The sequence below is a fragment of the Bos mutus genome, chromosome 13, assembly GCF_027580195.1.
Source record: "Bos mutus isolate GX-2022 chromosome 13, NWIPB_WYAK_1.1, whole genome shotgun sequence".
In the NCBI taxonomy this organism is placed as follows: domain Eukaryota; kingdom Metazoa; phylum Chordata; class Mammalia; order Artiodactyla; family Bovidae; genus Bos; species Bos mutus.
In genome coordinates this window covers 8,492,684-8,514,260 of record NC_091629.1, presented here as the reverse complement: position 1 = coordinate 8,514,260, position 21,577 = coordinate 8,492,684, and the positions used below count along the sequence as shown (strand labels likewise).

Sequence of the window (21,577 nt, the reverse complement as noted above, 5' to 3'; positions counted from 1 at the left end):
TACTGTTTGTGGGTTTTTTGAAAATGGTCATTCTCCCTGGCATAATGTGTGATACCTCATTGTAGTTTTGATCTGCATATCTGTGATAATTAGCCATATTGAACATCTTTTCATGTGCCTGTTGGCCATCTGTATGTCTTCTTTGAAGAAATGTCTATTAGATCTTCTGCCCATTTTCTGATTGTGTTGCTTGGGTTTTTTTTTTTTTTAATATTGAGATGTATGAGCTGTTTGTATATTTTGGAAATTAAGCCTTTGTTGGTCACATTGTTTGCAAATATTTTGTCCTAGTCTGTAAGGTTCTTGTTTTGTTTAGAGTTTTCTCCAGTAACGGATAAAAGTGTTATATTAAATTACTAGACCGTCTCAGTATTCTTGCATTCCATCTTTTCTTCTGTGTCAACTTTTGCCTACCCTTTCAAATGTGTGCCTTTTGAATGACCTGTTTTGATGCCACTTTTTTCCCCTCCAGTTACCATATTTGTAACAGCTACTACATTATGGCTTCAGTTCAATTCAGTCACTCAGTCGTGTCCTACTCTTTGTGATCCCATGGACTGCAGCACACCAGGGCTCCCTATCCATCACCAACTCCAGGAGTTTACTCAAACTTATGTCCATTGAGTTGGTGATGCCATCCAACCATCTCATCCTCTGTTGTCCCCTTCTCCTCCTGCCTTCAATCTTTCCTAGCAGCATCAGGGTCTTTTCAAATGAATCGTTATGGCTTATTTCTCTATTATTTCTTATATATTATACTGCAGTTTCTATTTATTACAATTCTATTTATAGTTTCATGGGTTTCCCTGGTGGCTCAGCTGGTGAAGAATCCGCCAGCCATGTGGGAGACCTGGGTTTGGTCCCTGGGTTGGGAAGATCCCCAGAGATCTTTCCCTAGAAGGGAAAAGCTACCCACTCCAGTATTCTGACCTGGAGAATTCCATGGGGTTGCAAAGAGTCGGACATGACTGAGCGACTTTCACTTTCAGAGTCAATCCATTTCTGCCTTACCCATGACTCTGCTAATGAACAGTTTTTAATCTGGTTTCCTGATTGGCCTGAATGACTCTGAGATGCACTGTAGTCTGATACTCTCTTAAGTAATCTTCCTTCTTTGTTTTCTTGTGTGTTAAACCTCCATCACAATTTCAAGGCTCTCCTGGTCAACATCTGCTCCATCTCTAGTACAGTTCAAAGTCTGTCAAATCCAGTACAGTTCTAAATCTGTCTTGAGATATACTTCACAGCAGACATTTTTTGTTGTTTCTCTCAGAGGAAATACTTTCAATATTTTGTTAACCAGTGTGTTTTCTGAGTTACTGATCTTTTAAAATTTATTTAATTGGAGGCTAATTGCTTTACAATATTGTGGTGGTTTTTGCCATACATTGACATGACTCAGCCATGGGTGTACATGTGTCTCCCATCTTGAACCCCTCTCCCAGCTCCCTTCCTATCCCATCCCTCTGGGTTGTCCCAGTGCACTGATTCTGAGTGCCCTGTTTCATGCTTCGAACTTGGACTGGTCATTTATTTCACATATGATAATATAAATGTTTCAATGCTATTGTCTCAAATCATTCCACCCTCACCTTCTCCCACAGTGTCCAAAAGCCTGTTCCTTATATCTGTGTCTCTTTTGCTGTCTTGCATATAGGGTCATTGTTACAATCTTTCTAAATTCCATATATATGCATTAATATACTATATTGGTATTTTTCTTTCTGACTTACTTCACTCTGTATAATAGGCTCCAGTTTCATCCACCTCATTAGAACTGATTCAAATGTGTTCTTTATAATAGCTGAGTAATATTCCATTGTGTACATGTACCACAACTTTCTTATCCCTTTGTCTGCTGATGGACATCTAGGTTGCTTCCTTGTTTTAGCTATTGTAAACAGTGCTGTGATGAACACTGGGGTACATGCATCTCTTTCAATTCTGGTTTCCTCAGTGTATATGCGAGGCAGTGGGAGGTATATGCTGTGTCATATGGCAGTTCTGTTTCCAGTTTTTTAAGGAATCTCCACACTGTTCTCCATAGTGGCTGTACTAGTTTGCATTCCCACCAACAGTGTAAGAGTTTCCCTTTTCTCCACACCCTCTCCAGCATTTATTGTTTGTAGACTTTTTGATAGCAGCCATTCTGACTGGCATGAGATGGTACCTCATTGTGGTTTTGATTTGCATTTCTCTGATAATGAGTGATGTTGAGCATCTTTGCATGTATTTGTTAGCCATCTGTATGTCTTCTTTGGAGAAATGTCTGTTTAGTTCTTTAGCCCATTTTTTGATTGGGTCATTTATTTTTCTGGTATTGAGCTGCATGAGCTGCTTGTATATTTTTGAGATTAATTCTTTGTCAGTTGCTTTGTTTGCTATTATTTTCTCCCATTCTAAAGGCTCCCTTTTCACCTTGCTTATAGTTTCCTTCATTGTGCAAAAGCTTTTAAGTTCAATTAGGTCCCATTTGTTTATTTTTGCTTTTATTTCCAATATTCTGGGAGGTGGGTCATAGAGGATCCTGCTGTGATTTATGTCGGAGAGTGTTTTGCCTATGTTGTCCTCTAGGAGTTTATACTTTCTGGTCTTCCATTTAGATCTTTAATCCATTTTGAGTTTATTTTTGTGTATGCTGTTAGAAAGTGTTCTAGTTTCATTCTTTTACAGGTGGTTGACCAGTTTTCCCAGCTCCACTTGTTAAAGAGATTGTCTTTTCTCCATTGTATGTTTTTGCCTCTTTTGTCAAAGATAAGGTGTCCATAGGTGCGTGGATTTATCTCTGGGCTTTCTATTTTGTTTCATTGATCTATATTTCTCTCTTTGTGCCAGTACCATACTGTCTTGATGACTGTAGCTTTGTAGTATGGTCTGAAGTCAGGCAGGTTGATTCCTCCAGTTCCATTCCTCTTTCTCAAGATTGCTTTGGCTATTCAAGGTTTTTTGTGTTTCCATACAAATTTTGAAATTATTTGTTCTAGTTCTGTGAAAAATACCATTGGTAGCTTGATAGGGATTACACTGAATCTGTGGATTGCTTTGGGTAGTATACTCATTTTCAGTATATTGATTCTTCCAATCCATGAACATGGTATAATTCTCCAACTGTATGTGTCCACTTTGTTTTATAGTTTTCTATACATAGGTCTTTTGTTTCTTAGGTACATGTATTCCTAAGTATTTTATTCTTTTCCTTGCAATGGTGAATGGGATTGTTTCCTTAATTTCTCTTTCTGTTTTCTCATTGTTAGTATATAGGAATGCAAGGGATTTCTGTGTATTAATTTTATATCCTGCAACTTTACTATATTCATTGATTAGCTCTAGTAATATTCTGGTGGTGTCTTCAGGGTTTTCTATGTAGAGGACCATGTCATCTGCAAAGGGTGAGAGTTTTACTTCTTCTTTTCAATCTGGATTCCTTTTCTTTTTCTTCTCTGATTGCTGTGGCCAAAGCTTCCAAAACTGTGTTGAATAGGAGTGGTGAGAGTGGACACCCTTGTCCACAACACCCTTGTCGTGTTCCTAACTTTAGGAGAAATGCTTTCAATTTTTCGCCATTGAGGATAATGTCTGCTGTGAGTTTATCATATATGGCTTTTATTATGTTGAGCTATGTTCCTTCTGTGCCTGCTTTCTGGAGAGTTTTTATCGTAAATCGGTATTGAATTTTGTCACAGGCTTTCTCTGCAGCTATTGAGATGATCATATGGTTTTTATCTTTCAGTTTGTTAATATGGTGTATCACATTGATTGATTTGCAAATATTGAAGAATCTTTGCATCACTGGGATAAAGCCCACATGGTCATGATGTATGATCTTTTTAATATGTTGTTGGATTCTGTTTGCTAGAATTTTGTTGAGGATTTTTGCATCTATATTCATCAGTGATATTGGCCTGTAGTTTTTTTGTGTGTGTGGCATCTTTGTCAGGTTTTGGTATTAGGGTGATGGTGGCCTCATAGAATGAGTTTGGGAGTTTACCTTCCTCTGCAATATTTTGGAAGAGTTTGAGTAAGATAGGTGTTAGCTCTTCTCTAAATTTTTGGTAGAATTTACTTGTGAAGCCATCTGGTCCTAGGCTTTTGTTTGTTGGAAGATTTTTTATTACAGTTTCTATTTCTGTGCTTGTGATGGGTCTGTTAAGATTTTCTATTTCTTCCTGGTTCAGTTTTGGAAAGTTATACTTTTCTAAGAATTTGTCCATTTCTTCCAAGTTGTCCATTTCATTGGCATATAGTTGCTGATAGTAGTCTCTTATGATCCTTTGTACTTCCGTGCTGTCTGTTGTGATCTCTCCATTTTATTTTTCATTTCTAATTTTGTTGATTTGATTCTTCTCCCTTTTTTTCTTGATGAGTATGGCTAGTGGTTTGTCTATTTTATTTATCTTCTCAAAAAACCAGCTTGTAGTTTTGTTGATTTTTGCTATAGTCTCCTTTGTTTCTTTTTCATTTATTTCTGCTCTAATTTTTATTATTTCTTTCCTTCTACTAGCTCCGGGTTCTTCATTTCTTCTTTTTCTAGTTGCTTTAGGTGTAAAGTTAGGTTATATATTTGATTTTTCTCTTGTTTCTTGACATAAGCGTGTATTGCTATGAACCTTCCCCTTAACACTGTTTTTACTGAATCCCATAGATTTTGGGTTGTTGTGGTTTTTTTTTTTTCATTTGTTTCTATACATATTTTTATTTCCTTTTTTTATTTCTTCCATGATTTGTTGATGATTCAGAAGCGTGTTATTTAGCCTCCATATGCTTGTATTTTTAATACTTTTTTCCCCTGTAGTTGACATCTAATCTTATTGCATTGTCATCAGAAAAGATGCTTGAAATGATTTCAATTTTTTTTTTTTAATTTACCAAGGCTAGATTTATGGCCCAGGATGTGATCTGTCCTGGAGAATGTTCCATGTGCACTTGATAAAAAGGTAAAATTCATTGTTTTGGGGTGAAATGTCCTATAGATATCAATTAGGTCTAACTGGTCCATTGTATCATTAAAAGTTTATGTTTCCTTGCTAATTTTCTGTTTGGTTGATCTATTCACAGCTGTGAGCAGGGTTTTAAAATCTCCCACTATTCTTGTGTTAATTTCCCCTTTCATACTTGTTATCATTTGACTTATGTATTGAGGTGCTCCTATGTTGGTTGCATATATATTTATCATTGTTACATATTCTTCAGAATCTGCCTGCAACGCAAGAGACCCTAGTTCGATTCCTGGATTGGGAAGATCTGCTGAAGAAGGGACAGGCTACCCACTCCAGTATTTTTGGACTTCCCTTGTGGCTCAGCTGGTAAAGAATCCGCCTGCAATGCAGGAGACCTGGGTTGATCCCTGGGTTTGGAGGAGCCCCAGGAGAAGGGAAAGGCTACCCACTCCAGTGTTCTGGCCTGGAGAACTCCATGGACTATACAGTCCATCGGGTCACAAAGAGTTGGACATGACTGAGTGACTTTCACTCACTTCTTGGATTAATCCTTTGATTATTATGTAGTGTCCTTCTTTGTCTCTTTTTACAATTTTTATTTCAGTCTATTTTATCTGATATGAGTATTGCTACTCCCGATTTCTTTTGATCTCCATTTGCATGAAATATCTTTTCCAGCCCTTCACTTTCAGTCTATAAGTGTCCCTTAGTTTAAGGTGGGTCTCTTGTAGACAGCATATATAGGGGGTCTTGTTTTTGTATCCATTCAGTCAGTCTTTGTCTTTTGGTTGGGGCATTCAACCCATTTACATTTAATATAATTATTGATAAATATGATCCCATTACCACTTACTTTGTTGTTTTAGGTTGGAGTTTATACACCCTTTCTGTGTTTCCTGTCTAGAGAAGATCCTTTAGCATTTGTTGAAGAGCTGGTTTGGTAGTGCTGAATTCTCTCAGCTTTTGCTTGTCTGTAAAGCTTTTGTTTTCTCCTTCATATTTGAATGAGATCCTTGCTGGGTATAGTAATCTGGGCTGTAGGTTTTTCTCTTTCATTACTTTGGGTATGTCCTGCCATTCCCTTCTGGTCTGAAGAGTTTCTATTGAAAGATCAGCTGTTATCCTTCTGGAGATCCCCTTGTGTGTTGTTGTTTTTAATATTATTTTAATAATAATAACAATATTTTAAAATAATAAGTTCCATAAGGATAACAGCTGCTTTTAATATTATTTTGTCCTCCATAAGGATAAAAGCTGCTTTTAAAATTTGCTCTTTGTGTTTCATTAGTTTGATTAATACGTGTCTTGAGGTGTTTTGCCTTGGGTTTATCCTGTTTGGGACTCTGGGTTTCTTGGACTTGGGTGGCTATTTCCTTCCCCAATAGCTTTCAACTATTATCTCAAGTATTTTCTCACACCCTTTTTGTCTTCTTCTGGGACTCCTGTGATTCTAATGTTGGAGTGTCTAACATTGTCCCAGAGGTCCCTAAGGTTGTCCTCATTAATTCTTTTTTCCTCTCTGCTTCATTTATTTCCACTATTCTATCTTCCACCTCATTTATCCTATCTTCTGCCTCAGTTATTCTACTGTTTGCTCCCTCCAGAATGCTTTTGATCTCATTTATTGCATTATTCATTATTGACTGACTCTTCTTTGTTTCTTCTAGGTCCTTGTTAAACATTTCTTGCATCTCCTCAATCCTTGTCTCTAGTCTATTTATCTGTAATTCCATTTTGCTTTTAAGATTTTGGATCATCTCTACTATCATTATTTTGAATTATTTTTCAGGTAGACTCCATATCTCCTCCTCTTTTGATTGGTTTGGTGGGCATTTATCATGTTCCTTTACCTACTGAATATTTCTCTGCCTTTTCATTTTGTTTTTATTGCTGTGTTTGAGGTGCCCTTTCTGTAGGCTGGAAGTTTGTGGTTCCTCTTTATTGTGGCACCTGCTCCCTCTGGATGGGGTTGGACTAGTGGCCTGTCAAGGTTTCCTAGTTAGGGGAGCTTGTGTCTGTGTTCTGGGGGGTGGAGCTGGATCTCCTCTCTCTGGAGTGCAATGAAGTGTCCAGTAGTGAGTTTTGCAGTGTGTATGTGGTTTGGCATGGTTTTGGTTAGCCTGTCTTTTAATGCTCAGGGCTGTGTTCCTGCTTTGCTGGAGAATTAGCATTGATATGTCTTGCTCTGGAACTTGTTGGCTCTTGGGTGGAGCTCGGTTTCAGTGTAGGTATGGAGGCTTTTGGGTAAGCTCTTGGTTGTTAATGTTCCCTATAATCAGGAGTTCTCTGATGTTTTCAAGTTTTGGAGTTAAGCCTCCTGCCACTGGCTTTCAGTCTTATTCTTACAGTATCCTCAAGACTTCTCCATCCATACAGCATAGACGATAAAACATCTAGGTTAATGGTGAAACAGTTCTCCACAGCAAGGGACACTCAGAGAGGTTCAAGAGTTACATGGAGAAGAGAAGAGGGAGGAAGGAGATAGAGGTGACCAGCAGGAGAAGAGGGGGAACCAAAAGGGGAGAGAACAATCTAGCCAGCAATCAGTTCCCTAAGTGTTCTCCACAGCCTGGAACACCCAGAGAGATTCACAGAGTTAAGTAGAGAAGACAGGGGGATGGAGAAGATGGAGGTGACCTGGGGGAGAAAAGGGAGAGTCAAAAGGGGTAAGAGCAATCAAGCCTGTAATCACACCTCTAAGTGAAAATGGATACAGAAGATTAGATTCTTAAAGGTACAAAATTGATTAAAAATACCAAAAAGCAAAGATTAAAAATCTAGAGGTTAGACTCTTAAAATAACAATATTAAAAAAAGCCAAAATCAATCACAAAAATTATTTAAAATATATATATGAAATTTGCTTTTAAAATAGGGTATTTTTGGCAAGGTAATAGTAGGTTATGAAATGAAAATTAATGGAGTAATAAAGAACTTAAATTTTTTTAAAAAATCAACAAGTGATAATAATAAAAATATATCTAGGAATTTCTCTGGTGCTGTTGTGGGCAGTATGGGGTCAGTTCAGTTTCAGATAGTTCCTTGTTCCAGCTTGTACTTGTTCTCAAGGTGTATAAACCCCCTCCAATGCTTAGTCAACGTTCAGTTCAGTTCAGTTGCTCAGTTATTTCTAACTCTGCGACCCCATGGACTGCAGCACGCCAGGCCTCCCTGTCCATCACCAACTCCCGGAGTCCACCCAAACCCATGTCCATTGAGTCGGTGATGCCATTCAGCCATCTCATCCTCTGTCATCCCCTTCTCCTCCTGCCCTCGATCTTTCCCAGCATCAGGGTCTTCATGAGTCAGCTTTTGCATCAGGTGGCCAAAGTATTGGAGTTTCAGCTTCAACATCAATCCTTCCAATGAACATTTAGGATGATTTCCTTGAGGATGGACTGGTTGGATCTCCTTGCAGTCCAAGGGACTCTCAAGAGTCTTCTCCAACACCACAGTTCAAAAGCTTCAATTCTTCGGTGCTCAGCCTTCTTTATTGTCCCACACTCACATCCATACATGACCACTGGAAAAACCACAGCCTTGACTAGAGGGACCTTTGTTGGCAAAGTAATGTCTCTGCTTTTTAACATGCTGTCTAAGTTGGGCATTCTGTTAGACCTCTCCACCATGACCAGTCTGTCTTGGGTGGCGTGACTTAGTTTCATTGAGTCAGACAAGGCTGTGGTCCATGTGATCAGATTGGCTAGTTTTCTGTGATTGTGGTTTCAGTCTGTCTGCCCTCTGATGCCCTCTCTTAGCACCTATCATCTTACTTGGGTTTCTCTTACCTTGGACATGGGGTATCTCTTCATGACTGCTTCAGCAAAGTGAGGACGCCGCTCCGTATCATTATACAGTGGAAGTGAGAAATAGATTTAAGGGACTAGATCTGATAGAGTGCCTGATGAACTATGGATGGAGGTTTGTGACATTGTATAGGACACAGGGATCAAGACCATCCCCAAGAAAAAGAAAGGCCAAAAAGCAAAATGGCTGTCTGAGGAGGCCTTATAAATAGCTGTGAAAAGAAGAGAAGTGAAAAGTAAAGGAAAAAGGAAAGGTATATCCATTTGAATGCAGAGTTCCAAAGAAAAGCAAGGAGAGATAAAGCCTTCCTTAGCGATCAATGCAAAGAAAGAGGAAAATAATAGAATGGGAAGGACTAGAGATCTCTTCAAGAAAATCAGAGATAAAGGGAACATTTTATGCAAAGATGGGCTTAATAAAGGACGGAAATGATAGGGACCTAACAGAAGCAGAAGATATTAAGAAGAGGTGGCAAGAATACACAGAAGAACTATACAAAAAAAGATCTTCATGACCAGATAATCACGATGGTGTGATCCCTCACCTAGAGCCAGACATCCCGAAATGTGAAGTCAAATGGGCCTTAGGAAGCATCACTCTGAGCAAAGCTAGTGGAGGTGATGGAATTCCAGTGGAGCTATTTCAAATCCTAAAAAATGATGCTGTGAAAGTGCTGCACTCAATATGCTAGCAAATTTGGAAAACTCAGTAGTGGCCACAGGACTGGAAGAGGTCAGTTTTTATTTCAATCCCAAAGAAAGGCATGCCAAAGAATGCTCAAACTACCTCACAATTGCACTAATCTCACACGATAGTAAAGTAATGCTCAAAATTCTTCACACCAGGCTTCAGCAATATGTGAACTTTGTACTTCCAGATGTATCAAGCTGGTTTTAGAAAAGGCAGAGGAACCAGAGATCAAACTGCCAACATCTGCTGGATCATTGAAAAAGCAAGAGTGTTCCAGAAAAACATCTATTTCTGCTTTACTGACTATGCCAAAGCCTTTGACTGTGAGGATCACAAGAAACTGGAAAATTCTGAAAGAGATGAGAATTCCAGACGACCTGACCTGCCTCTTGAGAAACCTGTATGCAGGTCAGGAAGCAACAGTTAGAACTGGACATGGAACAACAGACTGGTTCCAAATAGGAAAAGGAGTACGTCAAGGCTGTATATTGTCACCCTGCTTATTTATATTGTATGCAGAGTGTATCATGAGAAATGCTGAGCTGGATGAAGTACAAGCTGGAATCAAGATTGCTGGGAGAAATATCAGTAACCTCAGGTATGCAGATGACACCACCCTCATGGCAGAAAGTGAACAAGAATGAAAAAGTTGGCTTAAAGTTCAACATTCAGAAAACAAAGATCATGGCATCCCATCCTGTCACTTCATGGCAAATAGAAGGGGAAACAGTAGTTGACTTTATTTTTCTGGGCTCCCAAATCACTGCGGATGGTGACTGCAGCCATGAAATTAAAAGACGCTTACTCCTTGGATGGAAAGTTATGACCAACCTAGACAGCATATTGAAAATCAGAGATATCGCTTTACCTACAGAGGTCCATCTAGTCAAGGCTATGATTTTTCCACTAGTTATGTATGGATGTGAGAATTGGACTATAAACAGAGCTGAGCACCGAAGAATTGATGCTTTTGAACTGTGGTGTTGGAGAAGACTCTTGAGAGTCCCTTGGACTGCAAGGAGATCCAACCAGTCCATTCTTCAGGAGATCAGTCCTGGGTGTTCATTGGAAGGGCTGATGTTGAAGCTGAAATTCCAATACTTTGACCACTGGATGCAAAGAGCTGACTCATTTGAAAAGACCCTGATGCTGGGAAAGATTGAGGGCAGGAGGAGAAGGGGACGATAGAGGATGGGATGGTTGGATGGCATCCACGACTCAATGGACATGAATTTGGATAAACTCTGGAAGTTGGTGATGGACAGGGAGGCCTTGGCATGCTACAGTTCATGGGGTCACGAAGAGTCGGACACATCTCAGTGACTGAACTGAACTGAACTAGGTTGGTCATAACTTTTCTTCTAAGGAGTAAGGGTCTTTTAATTTCATGGCTGAAATCACCATCTGCAGTGATTTGGGAGCCCAGAAAAATTAAGTCTGACACTGTTTCCACTGTTTCCCCATCTATTTCCCATGAAGTGATGGGACTGGATGCCATGATCTTAGTTTTCTGAATGTTGAACTTTAAGCCAACTTTTTCACTCTCCTCTTTCACTTTCATCAAGAGGCTTTTTAGTTCTTGTTCACTTTCTGCCATGAGGGTGGTGTTATCTGCATATCTGAGGTTATTGATATTTCTGCCGGCAATGTTGATTCCAGCTTGTGCTTCTTCCAGCCCAGAGTTTCTCATGATGTACTCTGCATATAAGTTAAATAAGCAGGGTGACAGTATACAGCCTTGACGTACTCCTTTTCCTATTTGGAACCAGTCTGTTGTTCCATGTCCAGTTCTAACTGTTGCTTCCTGACCTGCATACAGGTTTCTCAAGAGGCAGGTCAGGTCGTCTGGAATTCTCATCTCTTTCAGAATTTTCCAGTTTCTTGTGATCCTCACAGTCAAAGGCTTTGGCATAGTCAATAAAGCAGAAATAGATGTTTTTCTGGAACACTCTTGCTTTTTCAATGATCCAGCAGATGTTGGCAGTTTGATCTCTGGTTCCTCTGCCTTTTCTAAAACCAGCTTGAACATTTAGAATTTCATGGTTCACATATTGTTGAAGTCTGGCTTGGAGAATTTTGAGCATTATTTTACTAGCGTGTGAGATGAGTGCAATTGTGTGGTAGTTTGAACATTTTTTGGCATTGCCTTTCCTTGGGATTGGAATGTAAACTGACCTCTTCCAGTCCTGTGGCCACCTTGAGTTTTCCAAATTTGCTGGCATATTGAGTGCAGCACTTTCAGAGCATCATCTTTTAGGATTTGAAATAGCTCCACTGGAATTCCATCACCTCCACTAGCTTTGTTCAGAGTGATGCTTCCTAAGGCCCACTGCAGGGTTTTAATCTGCTGCACCTGTCACTTCCAGAGCAGTTCCCTCTTGTTTATTTTGGCTTCCTCTGTTTGCAGGTCTCTTCAGTGTCTAATTTCAACCCTGACACAAGACGGCGAAGGTGGTCACTTATTTAGGCTCATTTGTTCAGTTGTGTTGTGGGGAGAGAGGGACACTGCAAAAAAAAAAAAAAAAAGAAAGTGGCATGTGTGGGGATTGCTTGCAGTGTATGGACCACACTGGGTTTGCCCCAGCTCACAGCAGTGTGTACTGTCTGGGTCTACACTGCTCAGGATGCAGGGTACTCTGCAAGGGCACTGTCCAACTCAGGCCCTGCATTTCATGCACTTCCCAGGTCTAAGCCACTCAGGTTCTCGGGTACTCTGCAAGGGCACAACTCGGTTGGGTGTGCGTTTTTTGCCCTTCCCATGTCCGAGCAGCTCAGGCAACCAGGTGTTTGGCAAGCGCACTGTTCCAGGTGGGCCATGCATCTTAACCACCTCCCCGGTCGCCATGAGTGCAGTCTCTCAGGTGTGCCATGTATCTCCTCTGGGGAGCTGATCTCAGGCTGCGACCCTCCTCAGTTCAGTTCAGTTGCTCAGTGGTGTCTGACTCTGCGACCCCATGAATCACAGCACGCCAGGCCTCCCTGTCCATCACCAACTCCTGGAGTTCACTCAAACTTAGATCCATCGAGTCGGTCCCCTTCTCCTCCTGCCCCCAATCCCTCCCAGCATCAGAGTCTTTTCCAGTGAGTCAACTCTTCGCATGAGGTGGCCAAAGTATTGGAGTTTCAGCTTTAGCATCATTCCTTCCAAAGAACACCCAGGACTGATCTCCTTTAGAATGGACTGGTTGGATCTCCTTGCAGTCCAAGGGACTCTCAGGAGTGTTCTCCAACACCACAGTTCAAAAGCATCAGTTCTTCGGTGCTCAGCTTTCTTCACAGTCCAACTCTCACATCCATACATGACCACTGGAAAAACCATAGCCTTGACTAGACGGACCTTTGTTGGCAAAGTAATATCTCTGCTTTTCAACATGCTATCTAGGTTGGTCATAACTTTTCTTCCAAGGAGTAAGCGTCTTTTAATTTCATGGCTGCAATCACCATCTACAGTGATTTTGGAGCCCAAAAAAGTAAAGTCTGACACTTTCCACTGTTTCCCCATCTATTTCCCATGAAGTGATGGGACCAGATGCCATGATCTTCGTTTAGTTTTGCCAAGAGAACGCGACCCTCCTAGCAGATGTCAACCATGCAGGATCCCAGGAAAATGTGTTTAGCAACTGGGAGCCTGCTCACATTTTGGTGGGGGATGCCAGTCTCTGGGGCTGAGATTGGAGCAGCCCCTCACCTTCGGGCTTTGACTGTTGCATACCTGTCTGTCAGCCTCCAGCAGGCGGAGGGGCCTGTAGCCAGCCGGCTAGCTCTCCTTTGGTATTCACTCAATCCTTTGTTCTGTGAACAGGCCAGGTTCTGCATTAGAGCCTTTCGTGGGAAAGTTCTTATTTTTTTCTCTCTGGTGATCCCACAGTTTGGGTTGCTATCTCACGTTAGCTCCCTCAGATTGTCCTCAGGGCATTCAGGCCAGTCCTTACCCTAAGCACCGATTATGCAGCCCATGCCTCCCTATTCAGCCCCTGCTCACTGGTGGTGGATTGGAGTGTCTGGGCTACTTCCCTGTTGGCAGTTGCAGTTAGGCACGTGTTCTGTGGGTTGTTTGTTTGTTTGTTTTTTCCTCCCGGTTATGTTGCCCTCTGAGATTCCAAAACTCCCCCAAAGACCCTCCTGTGAGAGGGTTTCCTACTGTTTGGTAACTTCCCCTCCTTCCTGACTCCCTCTCCAAGACGGGTCTCCGTCCCTAACTCTTTTGTCTCTCCTTTTGTCTTTTATATTTTGTCCTACCTCCTTTGGAAGAGAATGGGCTGCCTTTCTGGGTGCCTGGTGTCCTCCGCCAGCATTCAGAAGCTGCTCAGCATTCAAATGGTCTTTTGATGAATTTGTGGGGGAGAAAGTGGTCTCCCCATTCTATTCCTCTGCCATCTTGGGACCACCTCCTGAGTTACTCATTTTTGTAAATTCTCTTTAAAGACTTCCTCACCTTCTATTATTAGTTTCTGAGTTTTTGTTTTTTTTTAAGATGACTGTTCTGAATTTTATCTAATACTTATTTGCATCTATTAAGGTTATTAAATGATACTGCTCAATTCTATAATATGGCAGACTGTATTAAAATAATTTGTTTTCATTGAGGTATAACATAGTAAAGGAGGTAAGTTACATAATACAAAGTGTACAGTTCAATGAATTTTGACATTTGTATATAATCATGTATCTACCACCAAAGTCAAAGTCAAAATATAGAACACTTCCATCACCACAAAAATTTTGCTTTTACTTTTCCCAGTTATGACCCACTCTCACCCAGAACTAATCACCATTCTCATTTCTACTTCTGATTATTCTGCTTATCTTGGACTTCACATAAATAGAATCATACAGTATGTACTCTTGTGTGTGTATTCTCTTATCAACACTGATTCGTGAGATTTATCCAAGTTGCTGCATGTATCATTACTCATTCTTTTTTTTCTTTAATCAATTTTGTTGCATTGTATAACTGATAATGAACATTTGGTTTGTTCCAAACTGTTGACGATCAGAAATAGAGGTGCTATGAAATGGTTTGTTCATGACTTCTAATAGGTTTATGTACTTGTTTGTCTAGACCTAGAAGTAAAACTGAAGGACCATAAGTTACACATCGGATTAAATTTACTAGATAATGCCAAACTTTTTTTTTTTTTTAACATTTCCACAAGCCACAAATGAAAATTGTGCTTGCTGGAGATTCTTGCAAATACTTGGTATTACCATATTTTTCCATTTCAGCCACTCTAGTGTGTTTGAAGTAGCATGGAATTGCAGTCATGCTATTAATATGCCTACCCCTGTGGCACAGTAACAGTGAGCATCTTTTCCTGTGTTTACTGGTCATACAGATCTCTTTAGTGACGTGTCTGTTCAAGTGTTTTGCCACTTTCTCAAAGTGGGTTATTCTTTTACTTAATGATTATAGGGATTATTAACATATTCTGAATATAAATTCCTTATTACATGTATGTATATCCAATTTTGATTTTCCAGTATCTTGCTTAATTTCTCACTCTCTTAATAAAAACCAGAAGTTTGTAATTTTAGTGAAGAGCAATCTATAATTTAGCTTTGTTTCCAGTGTTAGAAATTTCTGCCTACCTAAAGAAGAGATATTTCTCTAGTAGTATTGTTTATTATCTCACATTTTGACTTTTGATTCTTCAGCTTCACAGAGTTAGTCTATATTTTTTAAAGAGCCTCTTTCATAGTGGATGTTCTTTGAGCATTAAATGTAATGTATGTACTGTGGGACCCGTGAGTTTATCCATCTGATTTCTTCTAAATTTCTTTTTCCCCACTCTACTTTTATCTCTTTATAGGCTTCTCACCAACCAAGCAAGTCATTCACCATTACCAGTGAGCAAGGGTATAATCTCACCTCAGAATCCTTCTCTTGACAGAGTGGGTAAGCTCTGACCATTGTGGAATTTCTCTTTGGAGGATTACTCATCTTTCAGCATCACCCGAGTATGAACTTAGAATACAACAACCCATTTTTAACTTGTTTCCGTATTATTGGTACGGGGTGATCCCTCTGTGAATGCTATTTTTTTTTTTTAACTCTTCCACGGGTAGACACAGGGACTCCCCCACCTCCTGACTGTGGGTGTGTTCTGAGGAGATGCTGATGGTGGATGGCATGGAGGTCTGAGTCACCCACTCATCCGGCGAACTTGAGCCCTCTGGCCTTACTTGTGCCCCACCGTGGACACAGCATCTCCCCCGGAAAAGACTGCTGTTGGACCCACTGTCATTTTAATGTGAGTCATCTGACAAAACTCAGGTGATGATGGGCAGTTAGTTTCACAGAAATGGGATGTCCCAGTCAGTAGTTCTCTATCAGGTTCCTTTTTTTTTTCATGTCAGTCTGGCCCCCAGGGTATAGATTTTATTCTCCTACTTGAGCTTGCCATAAACTCCACATTCATCTTTCCAGTCACTTCGTATATTAGAGCCTATCAGTTCATAGGATTCAAGCGTCTTGTCTGTTTACCCCTAGACTGCACTTGCTGCAGAGCTCTTTCCCGAGTCCCATTCAAACCCGGCAGTATCACCTGATATATGGGTCAGGTAAGTACTTTCAAGTGTCAAATACACATCCTCCAGAACCCAAATAGGATTACCAAGCATTTTCTAAAATTCTCATCACTGAGATCTGTGACATGTGATTATCTTTCATTTTTGAGGGGATATCTTAGCATGCTTCTAAGAACTTTACTGATATGGTATGCCATTGAATATTTATAGTTTGTCTCCTACCCCTTGGAATACATATGGCTATCAAGGCATCCAAAATACTGTGACCTCTTAGCCATCTGGAATAATGAGCCTAGTTCTGAAGACATAGCTGATGTGCTGTTTATCAGATGTCTGACTGGGTCACATCTCTTCAGACATATGACAGGCTGAGACAGTAAACACTGCCAGATAGACAAATATACTGTCGTCCACCCCAAGTGGATGCAAATTCACGATCTTTTCTGGTAAAACTGAAAAAGAACACATACAGTGGCTCAGTGGACACATGCCATATACACAGGCCATGAAAATCTGCTCCAGCACTTATACCACCTCTCTCCTGGCATCTATCCATGTGCCTACTAGTTGAGTCCAGAGGGGGGAGATTAGCAAATTAAACATATGATGGAGTCCACCATGCCCGCATCCTTTGAGTCATTAGTTTGCATTTATTTCTGCTGTTCTCATAGATGTTTTTCAAATTTACTGGCTTAGATGGGTCTGAAGTAGGTTCAGAGGCCTCTATTTGGCCTTCCCCATTATATTTGTGTTCTGTTTGTTACAAACCTAGACAGTGTATTAAAAAGCAGAGACATCACAAAGGGCTGAATAGTCAAACCTATGGTCTTTCCAGTAGTCATGTACAGATGTGAGAGCTGGACCATAAAAAAGGCAGAGTGCTAAAGAACTGATGCTTTGGGGACTGGAGAAGACTCTTGAGAGTCCCTTGAACAGCAGGGAGATAAAAACAGTCCATCCTAAAAGAAATCAACCCTGAGTACTCACTGGAAGGACTGATGCTGAAGCTCCAATAATTTGGCCACCTCATGTGAACAGCCAACACATGGGAAAAGACCCTGATGCTGGGAAAGACTGAGGGCAAGAGAAGCAAGTGACAGAGAATGAGATGGGTTGGATGGCATCACCAATATGAACATGAACTTTAGCAAACTCTGGCAGACAGTGAGGGACAGGCAGGCCTGGCATGGGTCAGTCCAGTTTGCTTTCACTTTTCACTTTCATGCATTGGAGAAGGAAATGGCAACCCACTCCAGTGTTCTTGCCTGGAGAATCCCAGGGACAGGGGAGCCTGGTGGCTGCCGTCTATAGGGTCACAGAGTCGGACACGACTGAAGTGACTTAGCATAGCATAGCATAGCATGCTATACTAATGTGTTTTATGTTGAAATATCTACTTTTGAGTCATTCATTTTTTTCCTTAGAGTTTGTCAACTTTGTTGACATATTCAGAAAACCAACTTTTAGTTTCATTTTTTCCTATTGGTTTTCTATTCTCTATCATATCAAAGTATAATTGGTAAAACTTCAATACATTTAAGGTGTACAACATAATGTTTTATGTATATACTGTGAAATATATGTATACACTGTGTTAGGTAACTGTATACTTATAACTGAGCTTCCCTGGTAGCTCAGCTGGTAAAAAGGCCGCCTGAAATGCAGGAGACTCTGGTTTGATTCCTGGATCCAGAAGATCCCCTGGAGAAAGGGATAGGCTACCCATTCCAGTATTCTTGGGCTTTCCTGGTGGCTCAGACAGTAAACAATCCGTCTGCAATACCGGAGACCTGGGTTCGATCCCTGGGTTGGGAAGATCCCCTGGAGGGCATGGCAACCTACTCCAGTTATTCTTGCCTGGAAGATCCCCATGGACAGAGGAGCCTGCAGGCTACAGCCCATGGGGTCACAAAGAGTAGGACACGGCTAAACAACTAAGCACATACTTACAACTGCTTTATCTTGTGGACCTTATCTTTACGTAATGTTTAGAGTCTACTTTGTCTGACGTGAGTGTGGCCACTCTTGGTTGCTATTTTATCTTTTTCCATTCTTTTACTTGCTGCATGTGTCCTGAGATCAAAAGCAAGTCTCATACACGACATACAGTTGAATTTTTTCTCTCCATTCAGGTAATCTATAGCTTTTGATTGGTATATTTAAACTGTTTAAAGTAATTACTGATTACTTTTAGTAAGAGAAGCACTTACTATTTCCATTTTGTTAACTGTTTTTTATATGACTTCTATCATTTTTGTTCCTCTTTCCTGTCTTAATTGGTGGGGTTTTTTTTTTATATATACATACTTTGATTCCCTTATTTTCCTGTTTCCTTTCTAGGAATCTTTAAATTGATGTTAATTTACAGTCTCTTAGTTTCAGTTATACGGATGAGTGATTGTTTTATATATATATTCTTTCCCATTTTAGGTTAGTACAAGATACTGAGTATAGTTCCCTGTGCTATACAGAAGTCCTTGATGTTTACCTATTTTACTATAGTTTACTATATAGTAGTGTGTATAGGTTCATCCCAAACTCCTAATTTATCTCCCTGCCCCAATCCCTTTTGGTAACCATAAGTTTGTTTTTCTATGTCTGAGTCTGTTTCTCTTTTGTAAATAAGGTTATTTGTATCACTGTTTTTACAATGCACATGTAGGTGATATCATAGGATATTTATGTCTCTGACTTAGTATGATATGTCTAGGTCCATCCATATTGCTGCAAATGGCATTATTTCATTTTTTATGATTGAGTGGTATTCCAATGTGTACATGTATGTCTAAATATCTTTTCAAATTAAGAGTTTTCTCCTTAATATATGCACAGGGTTGGGATGACTGGCTCATATTGTAACTGTATATAAAAACATATGTCAGGAGAAAAATCATGTATTAGAGAAAGTAGACTATGTTCCTATATTATTTTTTAAAATCTCATTAAAAAAAGCAAACTTGTGGAGCAAAAAATACGAATTCAGTTATACTGTGGGTGTAAGGAAATGAGCTGAACCACACGGCAGTGTAGGTGGCAGGAATGGAAAATGAAGCAGGTGAAATGGATGGTTCTTTTTCTCAAAGAGGTATAATCCTCAAAGATGATTTACTCTAAGCTAGGAAATGCATTTAAGCAGGAGAGGTAAAAAAAGGTACCCATTTTTAAAACCAGGAGGGGCACTGCCAGTGTGCTGGGACTTCTCCCACAGGGCTTCCCACATCTGACACTTGCAATGGTCCAGCAAGGGACCTATTTCTTTCAAAAGCTTCACACACGTATTTTTTATGGATACATATACTTTATAACATAAATAAACCAAAGACAAATGAAAATTTAAAAAACTCCTAACAATTTCCTGTCTGAATCTTAAGTAAAATGATATAGTTTCCAGCTTTAAGTCAACAGCTGTAAGATCATGTTCTTAGAGAGTTAATTCTGCTTAATGTAGGAATGAAACCCAGCTCCTAGGGATGGAAGAGAAGCAGATTTGTCCAGTATTTGGAGAGCCAAAAAATAGACTGACATCTTATTTTACTCTACCTACCTACCTTCTTTCTCTCTTTTGGCTTAAGTAAAATATCAGAAATTTTTTAAGCTATAAAAACTTCACGTATACCAACTAACAAAATATACAGAGCCCAAACATCTGATTTAAATATTTTAAGCATCTTTATTTAATAAATAACTTCACTAAAACAGCATTGTAAAAAGTGAACTGTTAAAATTAAAAGGCACTTAAAATAAGAAGGTGAATAGTATGAAACAAAACAGGAAACTCAAACAGTGAGAAGTAAATATACAGTGGTCTGTTATAGCACTAATGGAAAGTAAGAAATGCTTAAGTGATAGCTATTGCATGAGCCACAGTACAACTTCACGTGTTCAATAAAAAGGCAAATGTACAGCTAAAACATCGATGAAAAAGTACTGATTTTTTAAAAGTCTTACCCAAATTGCAAACAAATACATTAAATGATTAGAAGAGGTGATAAAAGCACCAGGCTTTAAAAAGAAAATGAATAAAATAAAATTCACCCGGAGGTCCTCAATTTAGCAAATACTATGTAAATTAAGGCCTTTATGTAGATAATGCTAAATCAAGGACTTTTTGCAGAAAATTTCCCAAGACTTGAATTTACAAAGAGAAGGCATAAAAGTTACCAAAATTAAGTAACTCTTAAAATGGCACACAGGTTTTAAAGCTATGTTTTCCCTTCCTAGCTCTGACTTTCCCCATGGCCTTTGCAGATCAAATATTTCACTATTTTACACCTGTAACTCCTAGCATACTCATCTTTCAGGTATGTCATCAGTCATATCTAACAGGCAAATAGCAAAATAATACATTAAAACGATTCTAAACTAGCTAGAAGGACATTACTTTGGATTCTGTATAACTGAAAAATGACATGTCTGCAAAGCTAGAAATCAGTTTAACACTTAACAGAAAATCTTATATCATCCTCGTTAACTACTGCCTTTCAATCACTCTAGAAATACTGCTTAATCCAGTAAGAGCTGGATTTCACTAGTCCAGGAGAAAAGGTCAAAAAGGCACATTGTGACCTTAGATGACAAGGATAATCATCCTGTCTCAAGTCTTTTGTCAGTCCCTGGCATTGGTTATAACATTATTTTCAAAATAATAAAAAAATTTTCAAATTATACATATTGTACATTTTCAGAACCTGCCCATGAGAGAACCATGGTGACACTGCCCTGAAGCTCTCTTACTGTGACTGTGGAATTACTACTTTGCCTGCAGTGCTGTGGGTACACACAGGCAGTGCTCATTTCCCCTCGTACTTCGGATTAACAACAGTTGTCACAGCACTCTTGTAAATAGGATTTTCACCCTAAGAAAGAAAAAAGAAAAAAATTATCAGTTACTCTACTAAAGTCATTCTAACTTCAAAAAACAATATTAAAATTAAAGACCATTTTTTAAGTCATTTCCATTTGATCTGTCCAGGTATCAAAAGCTTACAAAAAATGAAAAATGAAAGCTTTGCCCCACAAGGCTAAAGGTGCCCCTGAAAAGGCACTTTTCCTTTCTGAAAAGTCCTTCCTCCACTAGTGATCTGCTGTCAACGGCTTCTCTTTTTTAAACTAGTTCTGAATACTGTCTTGAAACTAGTTTTTAACAAACTCTTCTGCCATCAACTGCCTGATTCTTAATCCTTATTGTGCACAAAGGTGCTTGATAATGAAGAGAGTGCTTGGCTTTCTTGTCTGTGAGGGAGGTGCTCTTCTGAGGCTTTGCCACTCAGGGTGCAGAGATGCTGAGGAAGACTGTCACAGGTGGGCACAGTGCCAAATGTGCTTAGACAAAAATCATTACTATTCTTCATGAAATAGCTGCTATTCTTCTATATGCTGAAGAAACATTTTATCTTTGACACTATATTTTACTGAAGAGTTAAATGATTCCAAGCCATAAACATGAGAGATCTTTCAAGAGTCAAACTTCACTGACAGTGATGTTTTAAAACATGTAATTTTCTTAAAAAATTCTCATTCTATATTATACATTTTAATATCTTCTATAGCATTTTTTTTCTATTCTTTAAAACTGAAGATAGGCTTGAAAGTCAAATGAGAAATACACGCAAACAT

At 39.5% G+C, this 21,577-nt stretch overlaps 1 protein-coding gene across 3 annotated transcripts in view; it reads right to left on the bottom strand.

Annotated features, from left to right (window-relative positions):
- Nucleotides 1-19,606: 19,606 nt before the first annotated feature.
- The window catches only part of ITGB1 (integrin subunit beta 1), a 43,609-nt gene continuing 41,638 nt past the window's right edge, over nt 19,607-21,577 (bottom strand). For all 3 annotated transcript variants that reach the window (XM_070380978.1, XM_070380977.1, XM_005890182.3), the window contains one exon: nt 19,607-20,817. Coding sequence is in view for 1 of the 3 variants with exons in the window: in XM_005890182.3 (XP_005890244.1) it covers nt 20,752-20,817 (66 nt within the window). In the remaining 2 variants the exon portion in view is untranslated. The remainder of the gene's footprint in view (nt 20,818-21,577) is intronic.